The sequence below is a fragment of the Phalangium opilio genome, unplaced genomic scaffold, assembly GCF_054372755.1.
Source record: "Phalangium opilio isolate 3A_F unplaced genomic scaffold, DU_Popi_V2 ptg000009l_1, whole genome shotgun sequence".
Lineage (NCBI taxonomy): Eukaryota > Metazoa > Arthropoda > Arachnida > Opiliones > Phalangiidae > Phalangium > Phalangium opilio.
In genome coordinates, this window is record NW_028324146.1 from 4121913 (window position 1) to 4138629 (window position 16717).

Here is a 16717-nt window from a genome sequence, read left to right on the forward strand (position 1 = left end):
AGTTCGGGACAAAACGTAAAGCTATAATGAACTGGAAAAAACTACGGCTCGAAACTTTTAAAGATTACCCCGTTAGTAATATAAATCCGTCAGAGTTTGCGAAACATGGTTTTTATTATTTAAAGAAGGGCGACGCCGTTAAATGTTTTTATTGCGATATAACATTACATAGTTGGAAAGCTAATGATAAAGTAAATGAGGAGCATCGAAAATATTCCCCGGAATGCCCAATTGTTAAAGGGTTTTCGACATGCAACATACCCATACATTGTTCTAACGACGAGTCAGGGAGAGATGTACCACCAACGGAGAAATACGTTTCAACTACAAGCAAACCCAAGACTGAAGAATATTGTAATAATAGATGTTGTACGCGGCGTGCTTTACAGGTTGTAAAAGAAAATGTCTGTTTAGGTGGGTTATTACTTATCCTTCCCATAACTGTACCTGTAGGAATTATTTGTGGAATGTTATCTATGAACCCAGCAGTAGCGCTTCTTGGTTTCTATCCTCTACTCTTACCGATTTTAGATCAGAATTTTTTTAAAACAGGATTGTGTCAATGGTGTAAAAAACAAATCGAAGGATGAAATAAATTTTTTAAAAAACAATGTTTATTTGTATTGATTACATCACGATTAAATTCTGCGATAAATATTCCAAAAATTTGGAAATAAATTTAAAAAGCGTCTTTCTATCCCCTCCAAGTCTTGATGATAATAATAATCAATAGCGTCTTTTGAAAATACTTTAAAAGTGGGGTCATACGCTAATCTCAAGTTTCTATCTTCCAAAATACTTGGAAGATATGGAGATCTTGTAATGAGACTAAATTTATTTTTAAATTTTTCGAAAGTTAAAGTTAAATCCATTAAAGAATGATTATATTTATGCAATTCTTCAATAACTACGCTAATATATAATAACTTAAACAAATTAACAGTATAACTAACAGGTGTAATAATATATTTAATATGGGGGTTGTCATTGCATTGTCTGTTCTTTATAGTCAAACGAGTGTTGAATTCATACAAAAGTTTTATAATTGCAGTATTTAATACCGATTCAACACTCGCTTGATCATGACAAACGTATCCTAAAATGTACGCTGCTTGATAACATTGATCAAATTCATTAGGGTTGTATTTATGTAAACTTCCTAGTTTACATGCCGTACTAAAAACGTAGCGTCCGCAATCTCTGGTATCGATAGAGGTCCAATCTTTCCATCCATCATCTTGGTAGTAAGATATTTAAACGATGTTGTTAGCGCACAAGTTTTTAAACATTTCACGACGTTCAAGTTGATTAATGACACGCTATTAGATTGTTTCCTTCAAACTTTTTACGATTGTTCTCAATTTCGATCAAACATAATGTACCTAATCGAGGTATCGCGTTTGCACCTTCTGATTTAATACTAAAAGGTTTGCAACACACGTAACTCGAAAACCGATGATTTATATTTTTACGCGATTCAATACCAAAAACGTTCTCTAAGTTCATTTTTTGAGAATTTTTATTTCACCAAAAGGTGATGGTTCACTATCTCGTGAATTATAATTGACAGCGTTCTTTAAAAATAACTTCTTTCTGGGGTTAAATTCTGCGAAAATAATTCCAAAAACTTGGAAATGAATATAACATTTTTTGTTCTATTTTTTGCAACTCTAGGCGTGCATAATCAATAGCGTCTTTTGAAAATACTTTAAAAGTGGGGTCATTAAACCGATTTTATCTCTCAAAATTCTTGGAATATTTTTAGATTTTGTAAAGAGATTAAATTTTATTTTCATTTTTTCGAAAGTGAAAGTTAAATCCATTAACGAATGATTAAAGTTATGCAATTCTTCAATAACTACGTTAATATATAATAACTTTATCACATTAACAGTATAACTAATACGGGGATCACCATTAATATAATAGTAGTAATCATCATTGTCATTTTTGTCCTTTATGATCAAACGAGTGTTAAACTCATACAAAAGTTTAATAATTGCTGTGTTTAATACCGATTCAACACTCGCTTGATCGTGACACACATACCCTAAAACTTACGCTGCTTGACTCGAATGTTGACATTGGTCAAGTTCATGAGGGTTGTATTTATGAAAACGTCCTAGTTTACACTCCGTAGTCAAGATGTAACGTCCGCAATCCCTGGTATCGATCGAGACTACATCTTTCCAATAATCATATCGGTTACGAGATACTTTAACAATGTTGTTGGTGCACAAGTTTTTTAACATTTCACTGTGTACAAGTTGAGCAATAGCATACTTCGATATTCGATTGTTTCCTTCAAACTTTTTACGATTGTCCTCAATTTCGATCAGGCATAACGTACCTAACCGAGGTATCGCGTTCGCAGCTTGTGATTTAATACTAAAAGCTTCGCCACACGCGTAACTCGAAAATCGATAATTTATATTGTTACTTGAACCAAAAACCATGTGATGCATGCATTCTCCAAACCCGGAATCCATTTTTTTGATTTTTTATTTCACTAATAGGTAAATGATGGTTCACTATCTTGCAAATCCTTACCAATCCCACTCTTCACCTTCAAGTTCTAGGAAAGATGGATTGGCATTTTGAAAATCTTCGTAAGATTTATTGGTGGCATTCTTTGAAAAAATCACTTCATACACGTTATCAATGGATACATTGTCACGAAAGTGACCGGTTTTACAAAAAGAGTATCGAACCTTAAAAAATGTATCCCTAAATCTAGACAGTGTATTTGATAAGGATGATTTAGAGTAATTGCCGAACCGTAAAGAATCGATTACAACACTAATATATAACAGCTTCAAGAAATTTGAGCTGAAGCTGTTAGATGTTGCGTAATTCTTGCGAAATGGGTTTTTATACGTCAGCGTAGAGTTGCATTCGTAAATGATTTTAACAATCGCCGTGTTAATTACTGCTTGAACAGCCTCACTGTCGTGACAAACGTATCCCAGAACGTAGGCCGCCTCTTTTCGATGTTGACAACGCCAGTTTTGTTTGTTATAGTACTTATGAATCCGACCTAGTTTACACTCCGTTGTAGGGATGTAAATACCACAATCAACCGTATCGATTTGACATAATGAGTCAACTGTACAGAAAGTGACCCAAGATAGTTCTACAACATAACTCTCCCGCTTGTTTTTCAAAATTTCTTCGCAAACGAGTTTTCTAATCACTGTGTGAGTTATTTTATACTTTCGCGCAAATTTCTGACGATTGTCTTCAATTTCGATTAGACATAACGTCCCTAACCGAGGTACGTTATTTTTACAATCATGTTCAATAATATTTTTTTCATTAAAATCGTACGAATAAATTTCTCTCATTTTTTTGGGAAGCTACACAAATAATAGTTTGGTTCCTCTTCACTGTCCCAGTATGAACACTCTTTTTCTTGGCGTTGAGCTTTGTAACAAAACTGGTTACAATTGATACAAAAAAAACTATTGTCCAGAATCGCGTAAGCGTTTTCAATATTGGTGATTAAAACTTTACCGTATTGTTTATAAATGGCTTTTTTAAATTTTTCACAATTATTGTTAACGCAGTAATGAATTTCACCACCAATAGATGAGAAACTAGCAATATCGTCTTTTTCACAAAAAAGACAGTTTAGATCCTGACCACTCTGTAACTCAGTTTGGCCTGTGGTATTTAATTCCGAAAATTGTTTTTCATTCAAGTCTGTGAAAAGTAATAATATCTTATAAGAAACACGCACGTTGTGAGGGCCTCTTTTAAAATTATACATTTATAATATGCAGCCTTCTTAAAACGACTGATAAATATTTTTCGATAGGGACGCTCATTAATATGGACCCTTCTTTAAAATCGTTAATACATAAAAAACCAACAGTTAAATATTTTTTCAAAGAAAACCAGGGATGACCTCGACGCTCATTACAAATTCCTAACTAGACTTCTTAAGCTAACAACCTTGAAAATTTCTTATATAAACTGAACGGATTTCAAAGTTTCACATCATAACGCAAAAAACTTTAAGTTTGAAAATATCTTCATAGATAAAGTCTAGATTACTACTAGAAAAATGTGTCCAGCAAAATCTTTTGACTCAAACGCTGTTCAACCGGTTGAGGAATTGTAAGTTATTTTAGCTAGCAAGTTAAAATTATTTTTTAATACCGGATCTATTTTATATAGCGCTTTACCCCAACTCTGGGATATCGATGATGAATTGGAAGTAGAACCAATCATCATCCACGAGGAGCATGATATCCCAGATGGGGTGGAGGAGGAAATAAACGAATTAATCGCGAGTATTGATATGTTCGCCGAAGCCGACGACCCGGATGTTGTATCGACGGAATCATCCTCGGATGAAGAAACGTAAGGTTTTAAATAAGTTTGAGGAATTGTAAGATACCTAACAAGAAATTTTTAAAACAGCGAAAGCGAAGAACTTTACAACGCAATGATTCAAGAATACCCATGCATGCAAATTGATTTAAAGTAAAGCAAAATAAATTACTATCTAAAAATTAATAAACTAATACATGTTTTTACAGTCTTAAATATCCCTATCCTACATTGTGTTCTTGTTGTTTTTCCACCGAATTTAATTCTCATGTCATTTTTCGTACTATTGAATCCCGCTATATTTTATACTTTTGCGCTACTCCTAATTGCCCTCTTTTCCGAACTATCATCTGCCTTACCTGGGATCAGTCTAATTTCTATCCAATTAACATTTTCCTAGACACCTATTTCCTTTCTAAATATAAAGCATACCGACTTCCCCTATACGAAAAAGATCTACAAATTGACTTAAAGTAAGTTGTAAATGAGTCTTATTGTATATAAAAAACTAATTTTAACCTATTTTTATAGTTCTACCTACGATATTCCTACTCGCTGCCCTAATTGTTATTGCCGTACTCCAAACCACTACACTATCAGGGAAACTGTCTGCGTTCCGGAACGACGTACAACTGTCTACAAGCTCTACTTCTGTCCTATTCGAGACTGTCCTTTATACCAACATCTCATCTGCTTCTCCTATCATCAAAAATATTATCCTGTTAATATTTTAAATAATTCTCATTTCTGTTTTCTTATTGATCGTAGACGCTTACCTAAATTATTATCTCAAATTAATTCTCAATAAAAATATATATATTATAACGAAACTTGTCTCTTATCTTTTTATATTAAGCTTAAACACTCTATAAGAATCCCCTCTCTTAAACAACCGTAGTGCCAAACATTTCTTAAAAAAGTAGTTAACCTTGACAACGCCCAATAATAATTCTTTTGAAATAGTAGATATCTCGGGGAAAACTTTATCATTTTCTTTTAACGCTTCAGCCGAGAAAGTCTTTTAAAAAACATGGGTCTCCCAGAAGATAATCCTCAGCCGCAGTTACAGGAGATGGACTTTCTGTAAGCTAAAAGTTTACTAGTTGTTTTTAAGCTTCTAGTTTCTTAAGAGTTTTTTTTTATAGAACCCAAGTACCGTTAGAAATTACAGCAGCTTTACCGAGAGAAAGGGCATCTGCAGGGTAAGTGATATTTTTACCATTAAAAAGTATAGTTAAGTAAAAGTAGCTATGTATTTTCGAATCTTCGAAACTTATTCATACGCATTCGTACCGTGTTGCGTTTGTAAACGAAGAGAGGTTTCTGAAATCGATAGAAATATTTCAAAGGCTTTCTATTGTAGAACTCTATCCTGTCCCCGATATAACAAGATAGTGGGTATTTGCATCACCGCTTTTATGTTTAATATTCATTACCCCTGTCGCGGCCATCCCGATGATTTTAATACGGGATTTATGGAAATGTTTGATTATCCTTTAAATGTTTAACTCTTTTTCTAAAAAATATTAACTTTTTCTAAATATTATTATTATTGTTGTATTTTAATTTTACATGTTATTAAAAGATTTTTAAAATTCAATTAAACAGTACGAAATCATTTGTTGAATGCTTAAAACACATTGAATATTTTGAGGATTACGTAAATTATTTTCGAATGATTTTAACAGTTCGGTTAAATTTAACGTGCTGCAAAATGCGTGTAAGGTAGTTTTACTCTCGCGTTTAACATCCAATAGTTTTTTTTCAAAATCACCCAAAAGAATTCGAAAGGTGAGTAACATATTTTTTAAGAAAATTCTTTGATTAATAATAAAGTTAATATGTGTAGTAATAAACCCGTTTACGGGGTCTTGCATAATAAGCGTAAATACTTCGGGTTTAATTGTCACTGGAACGCTTTCGTCATACGTAAAGACAAGACCGTAACTCGTAATAGATATTGTAACCCTCTGTAGAATAATTAAACTAAGGGAGATAGACTCCCGAGGGCCATAAAAAAAAAGAAATAAAGACAACTTACTTTAAATATCCAAAAAATAGAAGAATATCTTCTATTATATTTATTTCAATAAGTAACGGGATAGACCCAACTCGAACCGTACTCTTTACAGTTAAATTAACAAAACAAAAACAACAGCTCTAACCGAGAGCTGATTTCTGACTGCCTGTCCAGCTATCACAGAGATTGGAAGAGGAGGAGTATGTAACATGGAGGCTTGAAGCCCTGCCAGATCCAAGGAGTAGAAACTCCTGAAATCTGGCAGCCATGTTACATCCCCCCCTCTTTAGGAATTCGCTTTTATCAGAATAATTGAAAGAAAAATAGGGTTACCCCCGAGGAACCCGAAATCTTTGAGCAGGGGTGAAACAAGGTTTTTTTTTTTTTTTTTTCATTCAGGAGCTAAGTTCTTCGCTTTCTTATTTGCCAGACGGGCCACTCTGCGTGCTTCTCTCCTGGCTATGGCAGCTTTACTTCTTTTGCTAGGGCAGTCAGCTACGACGTGATGGCCGATTTTTCGGCAGCGCTTGCATATGGACGTGGTCCAAATTACTGGGTGTTTGGCGTTTTCAACCTTTGACGCAATTAAAAGTTTTGGTGGGTGTTTGGGAGTCCATCCCATAGACCCGAAGCGTTCCCAACAAAGTTTATCTTCATAATCATCATCATTAGGATCCTCCAAGGGAATCCATTGGCGAGGTGACGGTTCAGGTGTTTCAGTGGTGTCCTCCTTGGAGTTGGTTTTTGACTTCTCTTTTTCTTCCTCGTGTGGCTCGTATGGAGTAGGACGGGGAAGGAATGGGGTCAATTACCAAGGATCGTTCGCTTCGTGGTCGTAAGATGGATGAGTGATGGGGTAAAACCCTGGGGATGGATCCTGGACTGCCTGAGGAGCTGTAATGAGTTCCAATTCTTCTCCTGACTCTGCCAGCACCAAAATGTCGTCATCATTTTCTTTAAAAGGGCAAGAAATGGCAGTATGTCCCTTGGTATAGCAATGGGAGCAGGAGTCGGTAGAATTAGAATATTTATTTGGCATGTAGCAATCATTTGCTACATGTCCACGCTCATCGCAGTTGAGACATTTCGGGAGATTTTCTTGATCAATTGGGCAATAGTCTTCCATAACCCTTAATGATAGCTCCGTCTTGCTAAGGCGTTTTGGAGTCGTTTTAGGCGGTCGTAAATCTTTAGGGAGTTCAAATGCCCAATTCGAAGCCATGTGCAATTATACAATATTAATATTGTCTTTTAGAGGCTTGGGAAATAAATTCCCATGGGAAAAAGGAGATTGGCTCTCGGGAGAAACAGAATTGCTCCCTTTCTAGGTTCGTGATATTATTATTGTTAAGGTAGACTTGAACCTCATAAGGTGATCTTAACCTTTTATCATCATCATCAGGAGGTCGGTAGTAAATGTCTACTTCGTTACCTCCGGGCTGAACCGTCGCCCTCTTACATACCTCTCGACGCCATCCCAATTTAAAAGGTTCTAGATAAATATCGGGTAATGTAGCCCTATTCAAACGAGGCGTTCTCATTGACTCCGATAACGTGGTTGAAGAACTATCAGACACACGTAACGATTGGGATTTCGATTGAGAAGGTGGTGTAGGTGTTGACGTTTCTTCCGACAGAGTAGACTTCTGTTCAGGATGTGCTATTTCTTCGGTAGAAATAGAAATCGGTTCGGGAGGTACTATTTCCTCCGAAAAACCAGAAGAGGGAGAATGCATGCTGTAACGCAGGTTCCGGTATGGATCGCTCAGAAGACGTTGATTTGTCGTCTGGCGTTACGATTTCTTCTGTGAAACTGGAAGTTGGTGTATGTAGCTCATTTTCCACGACTGATTCTTGATCAGACGGGGAAGCGCCCCCTGCCGCAGAAGGCGGGCTATCGTTAGAGGGATGATCTAGCTGAAAAGCCCTCATATCATGATAGGTAAAAAGGAGGAGAGGAGGGTCTTCAAAAAGGGCCATGCCCGGTTCACTATCAGAATCTGTAGACTGAAGTGAACCATCCCGAACTGCAGGAAGGATCGGTTGATCCGCTGCTTGCTCTTCTACTGAAGGTGATGTCGTGGTTGGAGGGACATCGGTAATTGCAGGAAGAATCGGTTGACGGACTTCCTGACCGTCCGGAGATGACGGTGATGTAGAAGATGATGATGATTCAGATGAAGTAGTTGAAGAAGTCTCCGCAGATTGGTGGTGCATGCTTCCACCATTCGTAGGAGGACTACCTTCGATTTCATCAGCGACTTCGGATTGAGAAGCGGGGGTATTTTCGGCGTTTTCGAAGACAGCTACATTGGTCCAATAGAGTTTTAAATGTTCTAAGTTAACTTTCCCTACGTTCTGCCCTGAGTTAGCGTCTTCTAACTCGTAGACTACGGGAGAGTGTTTAGCTACTATTTTAAAGGGACCTGCCCATTTAGGACTAAGCTTTTTCATTAGTTGCCCTGTCGTACTTGATAAAGGATGTGTTTCCATCCATACTAAAGTCCCAACCTCAAACTCGAGAGGATCATGACGGAGGTCATAATACTTCTTTTGGTGCGCTTTAGCTAACTTAGACAATTCATGACTGAATGCTAATTGTTCCTTAAGAACCTTTAAAGCCTTGCTACGACTAGGGTCGTCATTGTCCTGAATGGGTTCTTCAATATCTAAATCCCAACGGAGACGTGGCTCCCGCCCTAAATTCAGAAAAAAGGGAGATCTTCCCGTAGTTTCATGGGGTGCGGAATTTATAGCGAACTGAAGAAGGTCAAGGGATTCATCCCATCTATCATGGTGATTCCCTACGTAAAATGATATTAATTCACCTATTACTCTATTGACTCGTTCAGTGGGATTTACTTTTGGCGTGTAGGGGGTGGTAAACTTTGGGTTTATTCGAAATGCTCTGCAAGTCTGCAGCCAAAGTTTCGAAGTAAATTGTACCCCTCTATCACTAAGAATAGCTTTAGGAGCTCCCCACCTGGTGATAATAGACTTAAATGCCTGAACACAGGTCTTAGCAGTAATAGTTTTTAGTGGTATCATTTCCACGAATTTGGTCATATAATCGACGAAAACTATTAAATATCTATAATGGTGTCTACTTGAAGGGAAAGGTCCCATTATGTCGACACTAATTTGGTCCCAAGGACTGGTTATTTCTGAGGGTTGCATTAGCCCTGGCTTTTTCCTGTTTCTAGCCTTAAATTGTTGGCATAAAGAGCAACCTTACTTAAAATTCCAATGGACCACCATCCGTTATAGCATTAACAGTTTGTAATTGTATGTCGTTACTGGCCACAATATTCAAATTAGTGACGGGTTTAGCGAAAAAATCTAATTCCGACATCATTCCTTCCATTTTTGAATAACTTTATTTGTCACTGTTTAAACGTAAACTAATTATTACTCGTGTAAATTCCCTACTTTTATACCCCCCCTTTGATTTTTAAGGGTACTTCTTTAAGCTAAAAAATCAGTCTTCTTCCTTATTATTTTCACTTTTCTCTTTCCTAGCTTACTGGTTCTTCTTCTTCTTTTACGTCTTCCACTCCCAAATTGCGCTTCCCCTATTTTATCACCCGCTTTATGTAATAAATTAGACCCCGCAATTTTAATATTCTTTTTGAAAGAGCTTTTAGGATCTGCTCCCGTTGATATGTCGCCGAACCATCTACTTCCGACACCTATCGCTTCTCGTCCAACAGCTTTTGCTGCTGGTTTGAGTATGGGGGTTATGAAGCGAACTAAACTCTTAAATATAGATCCCAAACCGTTTCCTCTTTGAAATACTGGCCCAACAAACGCCTCGCCCGATTGTTGTAAATAATAATTATAATATCTATTCCGTACAGACATTATTAGTGATTACGGATCCTTCTAAAATGTAAAGTCGTAACGGTTTTTCCGAGTTTAAATGGAATTTTCGTTCCCGAATCTGTCGTTATATCTATCTCAACTAAATTAAAATTGGGTGTACGTACTGGATAATAATTAATTGGATTGAATGTTAACACGTGAGGTTTATTATCTCGACTGTTTTCAGGTCTTGGAATTGTACGTAAAAGCCTACCCCAAGAGTCACCTATTACCTGGGGGTATATGAGACTCGTATAAATGAATAAAGTTTGTACACCTCTATATCTCCGAGATGTTTACTTTCCGTATTGTTCCTCAACGGAGTGTCTACTTGACTCTTATCAAATCCCAACATGTAACCTAATCCGGGATTATCTTTTGGAAATGTAATTGAAAAATAATCCATATATTTTGCCTCATTTACGGTAATTTTATGCCATGGGGTATTCTCTTTAACAATTCCAACCCCGCATTTGATTGTTACTGTTCCTGTTTTATTATACACAAAATCGAAATATTTTCGTTTCGATTCGGGTAAAACCATTTTCATTGCTTCGAGTACGGTATCTATACTTTCATACGTACCGTGAGGTATCGTATAAGCTTTCGTTTCGATTGATGCTTTATTAACATCTTTATTTACGTCAACGGGTCTATTTCGGTCCGTTGGAACAAATTGTTTGACTTGGAATTTACCCAAATTTCTGGTATCTAATTGATCTCGTGCAGTGTCTAAATGATTACTAGCTATATATGTTTCCCGAACAATCCATCGATCCCAATCTAATTCCGCTATTCCAAGTACTTTTCCATATTCTTTAGGAAACTTAATAGCCGTTTGTTTGTCTCCGTTAATTTTAATTTGCATAAATGTCATTCCCTCTTTCATCATTAGTTCAAAATTTATATCATCCCTAGCTTTTGTTGTTATTGACTGTTTAAACGTTTCGAATAATTTTTGGTAAATACTTGTAGGTTCGTCGTTCGGTCCCCTCACTATATTTCCCAATTTACCACAACCCCCTTCCCCAATTTCGTACTCATAATCAAGATCCACCGATCTTACGACAAATTCATCAAAACAATCAGTTATGTTATCCCACTTTGAAGGCATATTTATTTCCGACAATCCAACCTCCCAATTTCCCTCTGATAAGTTATACGTTGTAGGTAGTTCCGTCCTATAACTTGTTTTAGTATTTTCAGGATATAATTGCATCGAGGCATTACTAGGTAAAGTAATGTAAAAGGAATCGTAAGCGGGTGCTAACATTGCCATGTTTACTTGTCGAGTTATTTATTGCTAATGACTTATTCATCAATGTACTAATTGCTTTTATTAACTATTTTGATTGATAGGTGTGATAGGTGTGATACGGTTCATTTGCATGGTTTAAGGTATGGATTTCTGAATTATGGAAATTTTGATCATTTTTGGCAAATTTGCATAGTTAAAAGTGGGATTTCTGAATTATGCAAATATTGATAATTTTTACCTCATTTGCATAGTCAAAAGTGGGGTAACATACTACTTAGGGGTATACACCCTTTCGTAGAAGTAATTTTACTTCTTCGGGTTCAAAAACTGAACTCAATAGTGGGAATTTTCGGGGTCCCCCCTTTAGCTAAGTTTGAAACCAATGTTTCAAGTGACGCCGGAAGAAAACGGATGCTATCTATGAAGCGTAGATTTCCCAGCGAGAAAGAAATATACGTCTCGCTATTTGATGCAATACAATCAATTCTTGTATTTATTATTGTCGATATATGTTGCATAATGAGATGAACATCATATCTGTGGATTAGAAAACAAATGGTTGGGTAAAATAATAATAGTAAAAAAATATATGATATATAATAATAATATACTGTATATTACCTGCTTAAATTGTGCATCACGACTGGGATGAATTTCGGCGCTTTTAATTTCAGATTACAGCTCTGACACGCGCTTCCCCTATACGCTCCGGTGTAATGATCATGGTCGCGTGTTTTGATTTATGTTTCCAGGAATACCTCTTCACACACGTAACAGCGACTCGCGGATTGGAACGAGGCCTCCTTTTCCACCGTTAGCTCCATTGGGATATTTTCTTTAAAATTTTCGGCTATTGTTTTTGACTCGTCCATGAGCATTTTCAAAAACTTCATCCCACCGTCATGCCCTCTATACGTTTCATGTTTAACTAGTTTTCCTGAATAGAGTATTTAGTTAGATGACAATCGTATTGTTTCAATGATTTGAAATTACCAGTTGGACCAATAATGGTGTAGGAGAACCCACAAGCATAGAAATAGAACAATATATGAGTCTTAGAACCACGGTTGAATTGCCGACCTTCACCCTGCTTCCTTTCTCCCTCGAAAACCATGTCTCATAGGGTCAAACATCAGCGCCATCTATGAGCTGAATGGAGAACTAAAAAGGTATGAAAAATATAGGGGCATAATATAATGCGAAAATTCGAACAGCTGTTGTTATTTGCCTAGGATGGGTTAATTAAAAAATGGTTGAACTTTAAGCATGAACCGTTGTCGAGTTAAGAAGTAAGTAAACATATTTAAACTTGTATTATTATACTTTATTTTTATTTTAAATATTTGTTGTGCTGTCCAAGTCTTATGACAATGGCTCAATCGCTTAGGGCTATGCTCAAGAAGTTTGTTTACTCTGTTATTACTCTATTGCCCTTGGAAAAGGATTGGTTTCGTAAGTTTGTTTCGAATTGCCGCCTTTTTCATTTCGATGTTAATTTCTTTGCTTATTTTATTCATGCGAATGTTTGTATATATTTTGATGATTTTTTGGTCAAAATGTTGACATGGTGTTGGCAACCGAGTTCATCATCATACATGTGAGTAGTAAGTGTTGGGAAAATATCTATGTTAAGTAACTGCCTTAAAACTAAGCACTCAATTTTAAGGTTGATGTTTTTAGCCGAGCTTTTAATTTCTCCGAAATTGCGAATCACTTTTTCTGTCAAACTGCAAAGATTGACGACACTGGGGGAAGGATGGAAAAGTCCCCCGTTATCCTTTATAAGAAGGAGCATTATGGTGTCATCCCTTGCATAGTTATGATTTCCTAGTGGATGGCACCTGTCGTCCAATGCTGCTAAACAGGTTTGACATTTCAGTTCTTTGCGTAGTTTTTTTTACTACAAATCCAGCCATATAATGGATAATATTTTCTCTAAATATGTTTGAATTTTCGTCAGAAAGCAGAAGAACACAATCTTCAACTTCTTCCTCTGAAACAATTTGTGAAGGGGCAGAATCTTCGTGGGTCACAGCCACCACATCACAAAGATTTGGGACGTTAGTACTGTCCAGGGCTATAACATTCGCACTCTTTGATGCTTCAATCTTTGTGACCAATGCCTTTTTGTAGGATGCCGTGAATTGACGACAGTTTGGGTTATTGTTACAACCACCTTTCTGACGAATTGTGTTGAAAAAGAGCTCTAAATGGTCCTGCGACAGTTTGTAAGTTAAAAAGTACCTAAAAATGATGGTGCAGTTAGAAGTGAAACGTTGAAAATTTTTTGTATTTCAAGTACTTTAGTGGTGCATCAGGTGGGACGACGTAGGCATCAGCAATATTTAAAATGCTATGGATGTCAACACCAAAACCTAATATGGCAGTCTTTCTTGGTCCATTGAGAATTAAATTTCCTTCAACGTCTGTTAAATTAAATAAAAGACTCTTCGTCTTCATCAGATCTTGCCTTGTTATTTCAAGGTTGTACATCCTAATTGGAGCTTTGAAGCCTTTGGCGAAGGGGTTTCTTGAGTTCAGAACGTCAAAAAGACTACAAGCAAGTAACAGAAGTGAAGTTGCAAACCTCGAAAGGTATATATAGCATTCAAAAAATGTGTACCGGTTAGTCCTCTCTACAAATTGTATCGTTGGCCCACATCCTTGAAATACAGGATCACCAGCATCCTTCAGGAATTTCATGCTTTTGGCAACCGAATTACTCAGAACTTGAGCAGCCAATTTCACTTTCATCTTTTGGGTTTTGAATTGTATGTGAAATTTTGTCAGCTTGTTGGCTAGCGTCAAACCTTCATGTTGCTGATACTCGTGAAGAGTGGAAACATATGCCCAGTTAAAAGCCTAATAATTGCCGGTATTAGTAAATACATTTACTTAAAACTCTACTATATGACTATACTTCGCCAGTTCGCCTGTCTAGCAGAATTCCATAGTGTTCCCATAAATTTCTCAAGAGCTTCAACATGTGGCACGCATCGAGAATAAAATTAACCTGTTCTTCATCATCAGCTGAAAGTGTTTCGTTGATCAATGACGTGTATATTTATAACTTCTGAAATATTTTAAAAATTAACCTGGATGAGGGAAATCGCAACGGATGAAATCCTCGGTAATAACCACTCCAAGTGCCTTTGCCATTGTAATGTTGCTTCGGAGCCCATCACAAATCAAAGCGATGCACTTGGCCCCAGTGTTTTTTATTTTTAACAAACACTCGTCTACAAGATTTTTGAGAAGCCAGCCAGGTGTTCCATGTACAAAGAAGTATCCGAGTGGAACTTTCCAATGCCCATTGACAGCTGTTGCCATGAAAACGAGTGCTGACGATGCAACAGTATCGTTATCGTCAACATTATTGTCTAATCCAAGGTTGACATAACCGGAGAATTCCTTGCCAGTCCATTCTGTATGTTTCATTATTGACATTTCGTCTAAAGACAAGGCAATTAACACCGGATATGCTGATTTCTCAACCTCTTGTTTAATGTAGGTGAAACTTTCTGCGGTGAAGCCCGGATTACCGCCAATTTTACTCCCATATTCTCGAAGTGTGTTTGGATGAGGCAAGCAGAAATGTTTTCGAAGGAAATCGTATGCTTTTGATGAAACACATTACAATGTTAAGCCTATTTCATACTTGAAAGTTTTGAATTTGTATTTCCCGCCAATTTTCCCGCGCCAAATAAAATATTTTTTAAGTTTCCGTTAGGGACGATAGATGGCGCTGGGGTTTGACCCTATGAGACATGGTTTTCGAGCGAGAGCGGAAGCGGGGAGAAAAACGAGATTTTCGATGCCTACACAGTGAGTCTATCCTTTTAATACGTCTATGCCCACAAGCTACATGCAGCGCCAAAGTTGTGGTTGATGATAGCGAGGTTTCGGGAAGACACGTAGCCACCTTTGTCAACAACGATTCGAAATCTGCAACAATGGTGTATGGCACCTATAAGAGAAACTGTTATAGAGTTTTGTCAAACTATGATTTTGTTAATAAATTACCATTTGATTACACCCGTAATTTTTGAATTTCAGAAGAGGCTCATCGTGTGGCATTATAACTCGCTGCGGGTCGTGCACGTTACACTCGCGAATATGGTCAATATATACCGCTTCGGATGAGCTTCTTTTTAAACATTACCGACAGTAATACGATTCATGACCGTGATTGGTGAAACCACTAAACAGTCAACTTAGGTGACGAATTAATACAAAATGTTTTGACTGTCCATTGGACACCAATAGCAAGTCAACCTCCCTAGACTGTTGCACTTAATTTTCGCTTACATAACGCGGAAAATATCCTTTTTCATATGCGAAGATATTAATTGATAAATTGTTTTTCTCCTCGAATCGTTTCAATTTAAATGCATCTAGTTCGAAGGGGAATTTAATGCCACATTAATCGAGTTCATTCTCGTATGGTCTATAATGTGATGTGCGGTTTGCGTTGATTAAATCCGGGTGTAGTTTCGCTAAAACAGACCACAGGAAGCACTTATTATCCCGGGGGTATTCTGGGTTAACGTTCACTGTAGCCCGTTTATTCGCAATCACACGTGGCAATTCGAAGTATGTATCTCCAACGAGGGGTAAATATTGGACGATATTAATTTGTAAATATATAATTCGATCCAACACCCAGCCGCTCCCCATAGCTTCGAAAGTGCTCATACTTTCGGCGATCTTATCTCGACTCGAGTTAATTTGCCCCGGAATAACTTTCGGTGTCATCGTTATATGCATAAATCCTCGGAAGAATGGTAGAGTTTCTGCCTCAGTGGCAGTATTAAGCCCCGTTCACAAAGGCGCTTATAGCTGAAGCTGATTCCTGAAAGTAGAGACCGATTTCCTCACAACGAGATTACGCTTTAAGCGTCCTCGCACGGCCGTCCGCCTCAGCTCCCAAAAATCTGTTCACAAAAAAAGCCGATTTCTTCCGCTTGGCGCTTACTGAGTCATTCAAAACAAGATGGATTCCGAAGAAGAAGAAATGACTAGCGTAGTAGTTACGTTATTGTTATTAAAGAAAAAACTGTTACTATTGAAAAAAAAAAGTTGAAACGTTTGAAACGTCGCTGGTGGGTTCACCCGATTTGGGTAAAAAGAAAACAACAAGGCTATTTCCATACTTTGGTAAAACTTTCGTAAAATTAGCAAAGGCCTAGTTATATCTGAGAGAGACTGACATTCTGTTGTGACTAGTGACAGACCCAGTTAAA

The 16717-nt window shown here is 37.0% G+C and overlaps 1 protein-coding gene and 1 long non-coding RNA gene across 8 annotated transcripts; both read left to right on the forward strand.

Moving 5' to 3' along the window:
• Window positions 1-2137: 2137 nt before the first annotated feature.
• Window positions 2138-5913, forward strand: LOC149713422 (uncharacterized). Of its 5 annotated transcripts, XM_089847811.1 has the most exons (7): window positions 2138-3274; window positions 3357-3478; window positions 3567-4119; window positions 4180-4365; window positions 4426-4488; window positions 4545-4808; window positions 4867-5913. In XM_089847811.1, exons 3-7 carry the CDS (start codon window positions 4067-4069, stop codon window positions 5141-5143), a joined length of 843 nt encoding a protein of 280 aa, XP_089703937.1. In that variant the 5' UTR covers window positions 2138-3274; window positions 3357-3478; window positions 3567-4066; the 3' UTR covers window positions 5144-5913. The 5 variants fall into 5 exon arrangements, with proteins under 5 accessions (XP_089703937.1, XP_089703914.1, XP_089703924.1 ...); XM_089847788.1 differs by having other exon boundaries at window positions 2138-3742; window positions 3818-4119; XM_089847798.1 differs by having other exon boundaries at window positions 2138-3711; window positions 3818-4119.
• Window positions 5914-13259: 7346 nt separating this feature from the next.
• On the forward strand, window positions 13260-15028 carry LOC149713423 (uncharacterized). 3 transcript variants are annotated; one of them, XR_016371048.1, is made up of 7 exons: window positions 13260-13339; window positions 13435-13534; window positions 13608-13702; window positions 13774-14069; window positions 14150-14604; window positions 14721-14901; window positions 14986-15028. It is a non-coding gene; the product is annotated as an uncharacterized LOC149713423 (long non-coding RNA). The 3 variants fall into 3 exon arrangements; XR_016371047.1 differs by having other exon boundaries at window positions 14150-14349; window positions 14403-14901; XR_016371046.1 differs by having other exon boundaries at window positions 14150-14901.
• Window positions 15029-16717: the final 1689 nt, after the last annotated feature.

Bases quoted from the DNA above. Each gene is read 5' to 3' on its own strand.
- LOC149713422 (XM_089847779.1), top strand. From the start codon at position 4,067: ATGTGTCCAGCAAAATCTTTTGACTCAAACGCTGTTCAACCGGTTGAG. The intron at 4,120-4,179 runs GTAAGTTATTTT...TATTTTATATAG, and splicing joins GTTCAACCGGTTGAGGAATT to CGCTTTACCCCAACTCTGGG. The intron at 4,489-4,544 runs GTAAAGCAAAAT...ATGTTTTTACAG, and splicing joins TGCATGCAAATTGATTTAAA to TCTTAAATATCCCTATCCTA.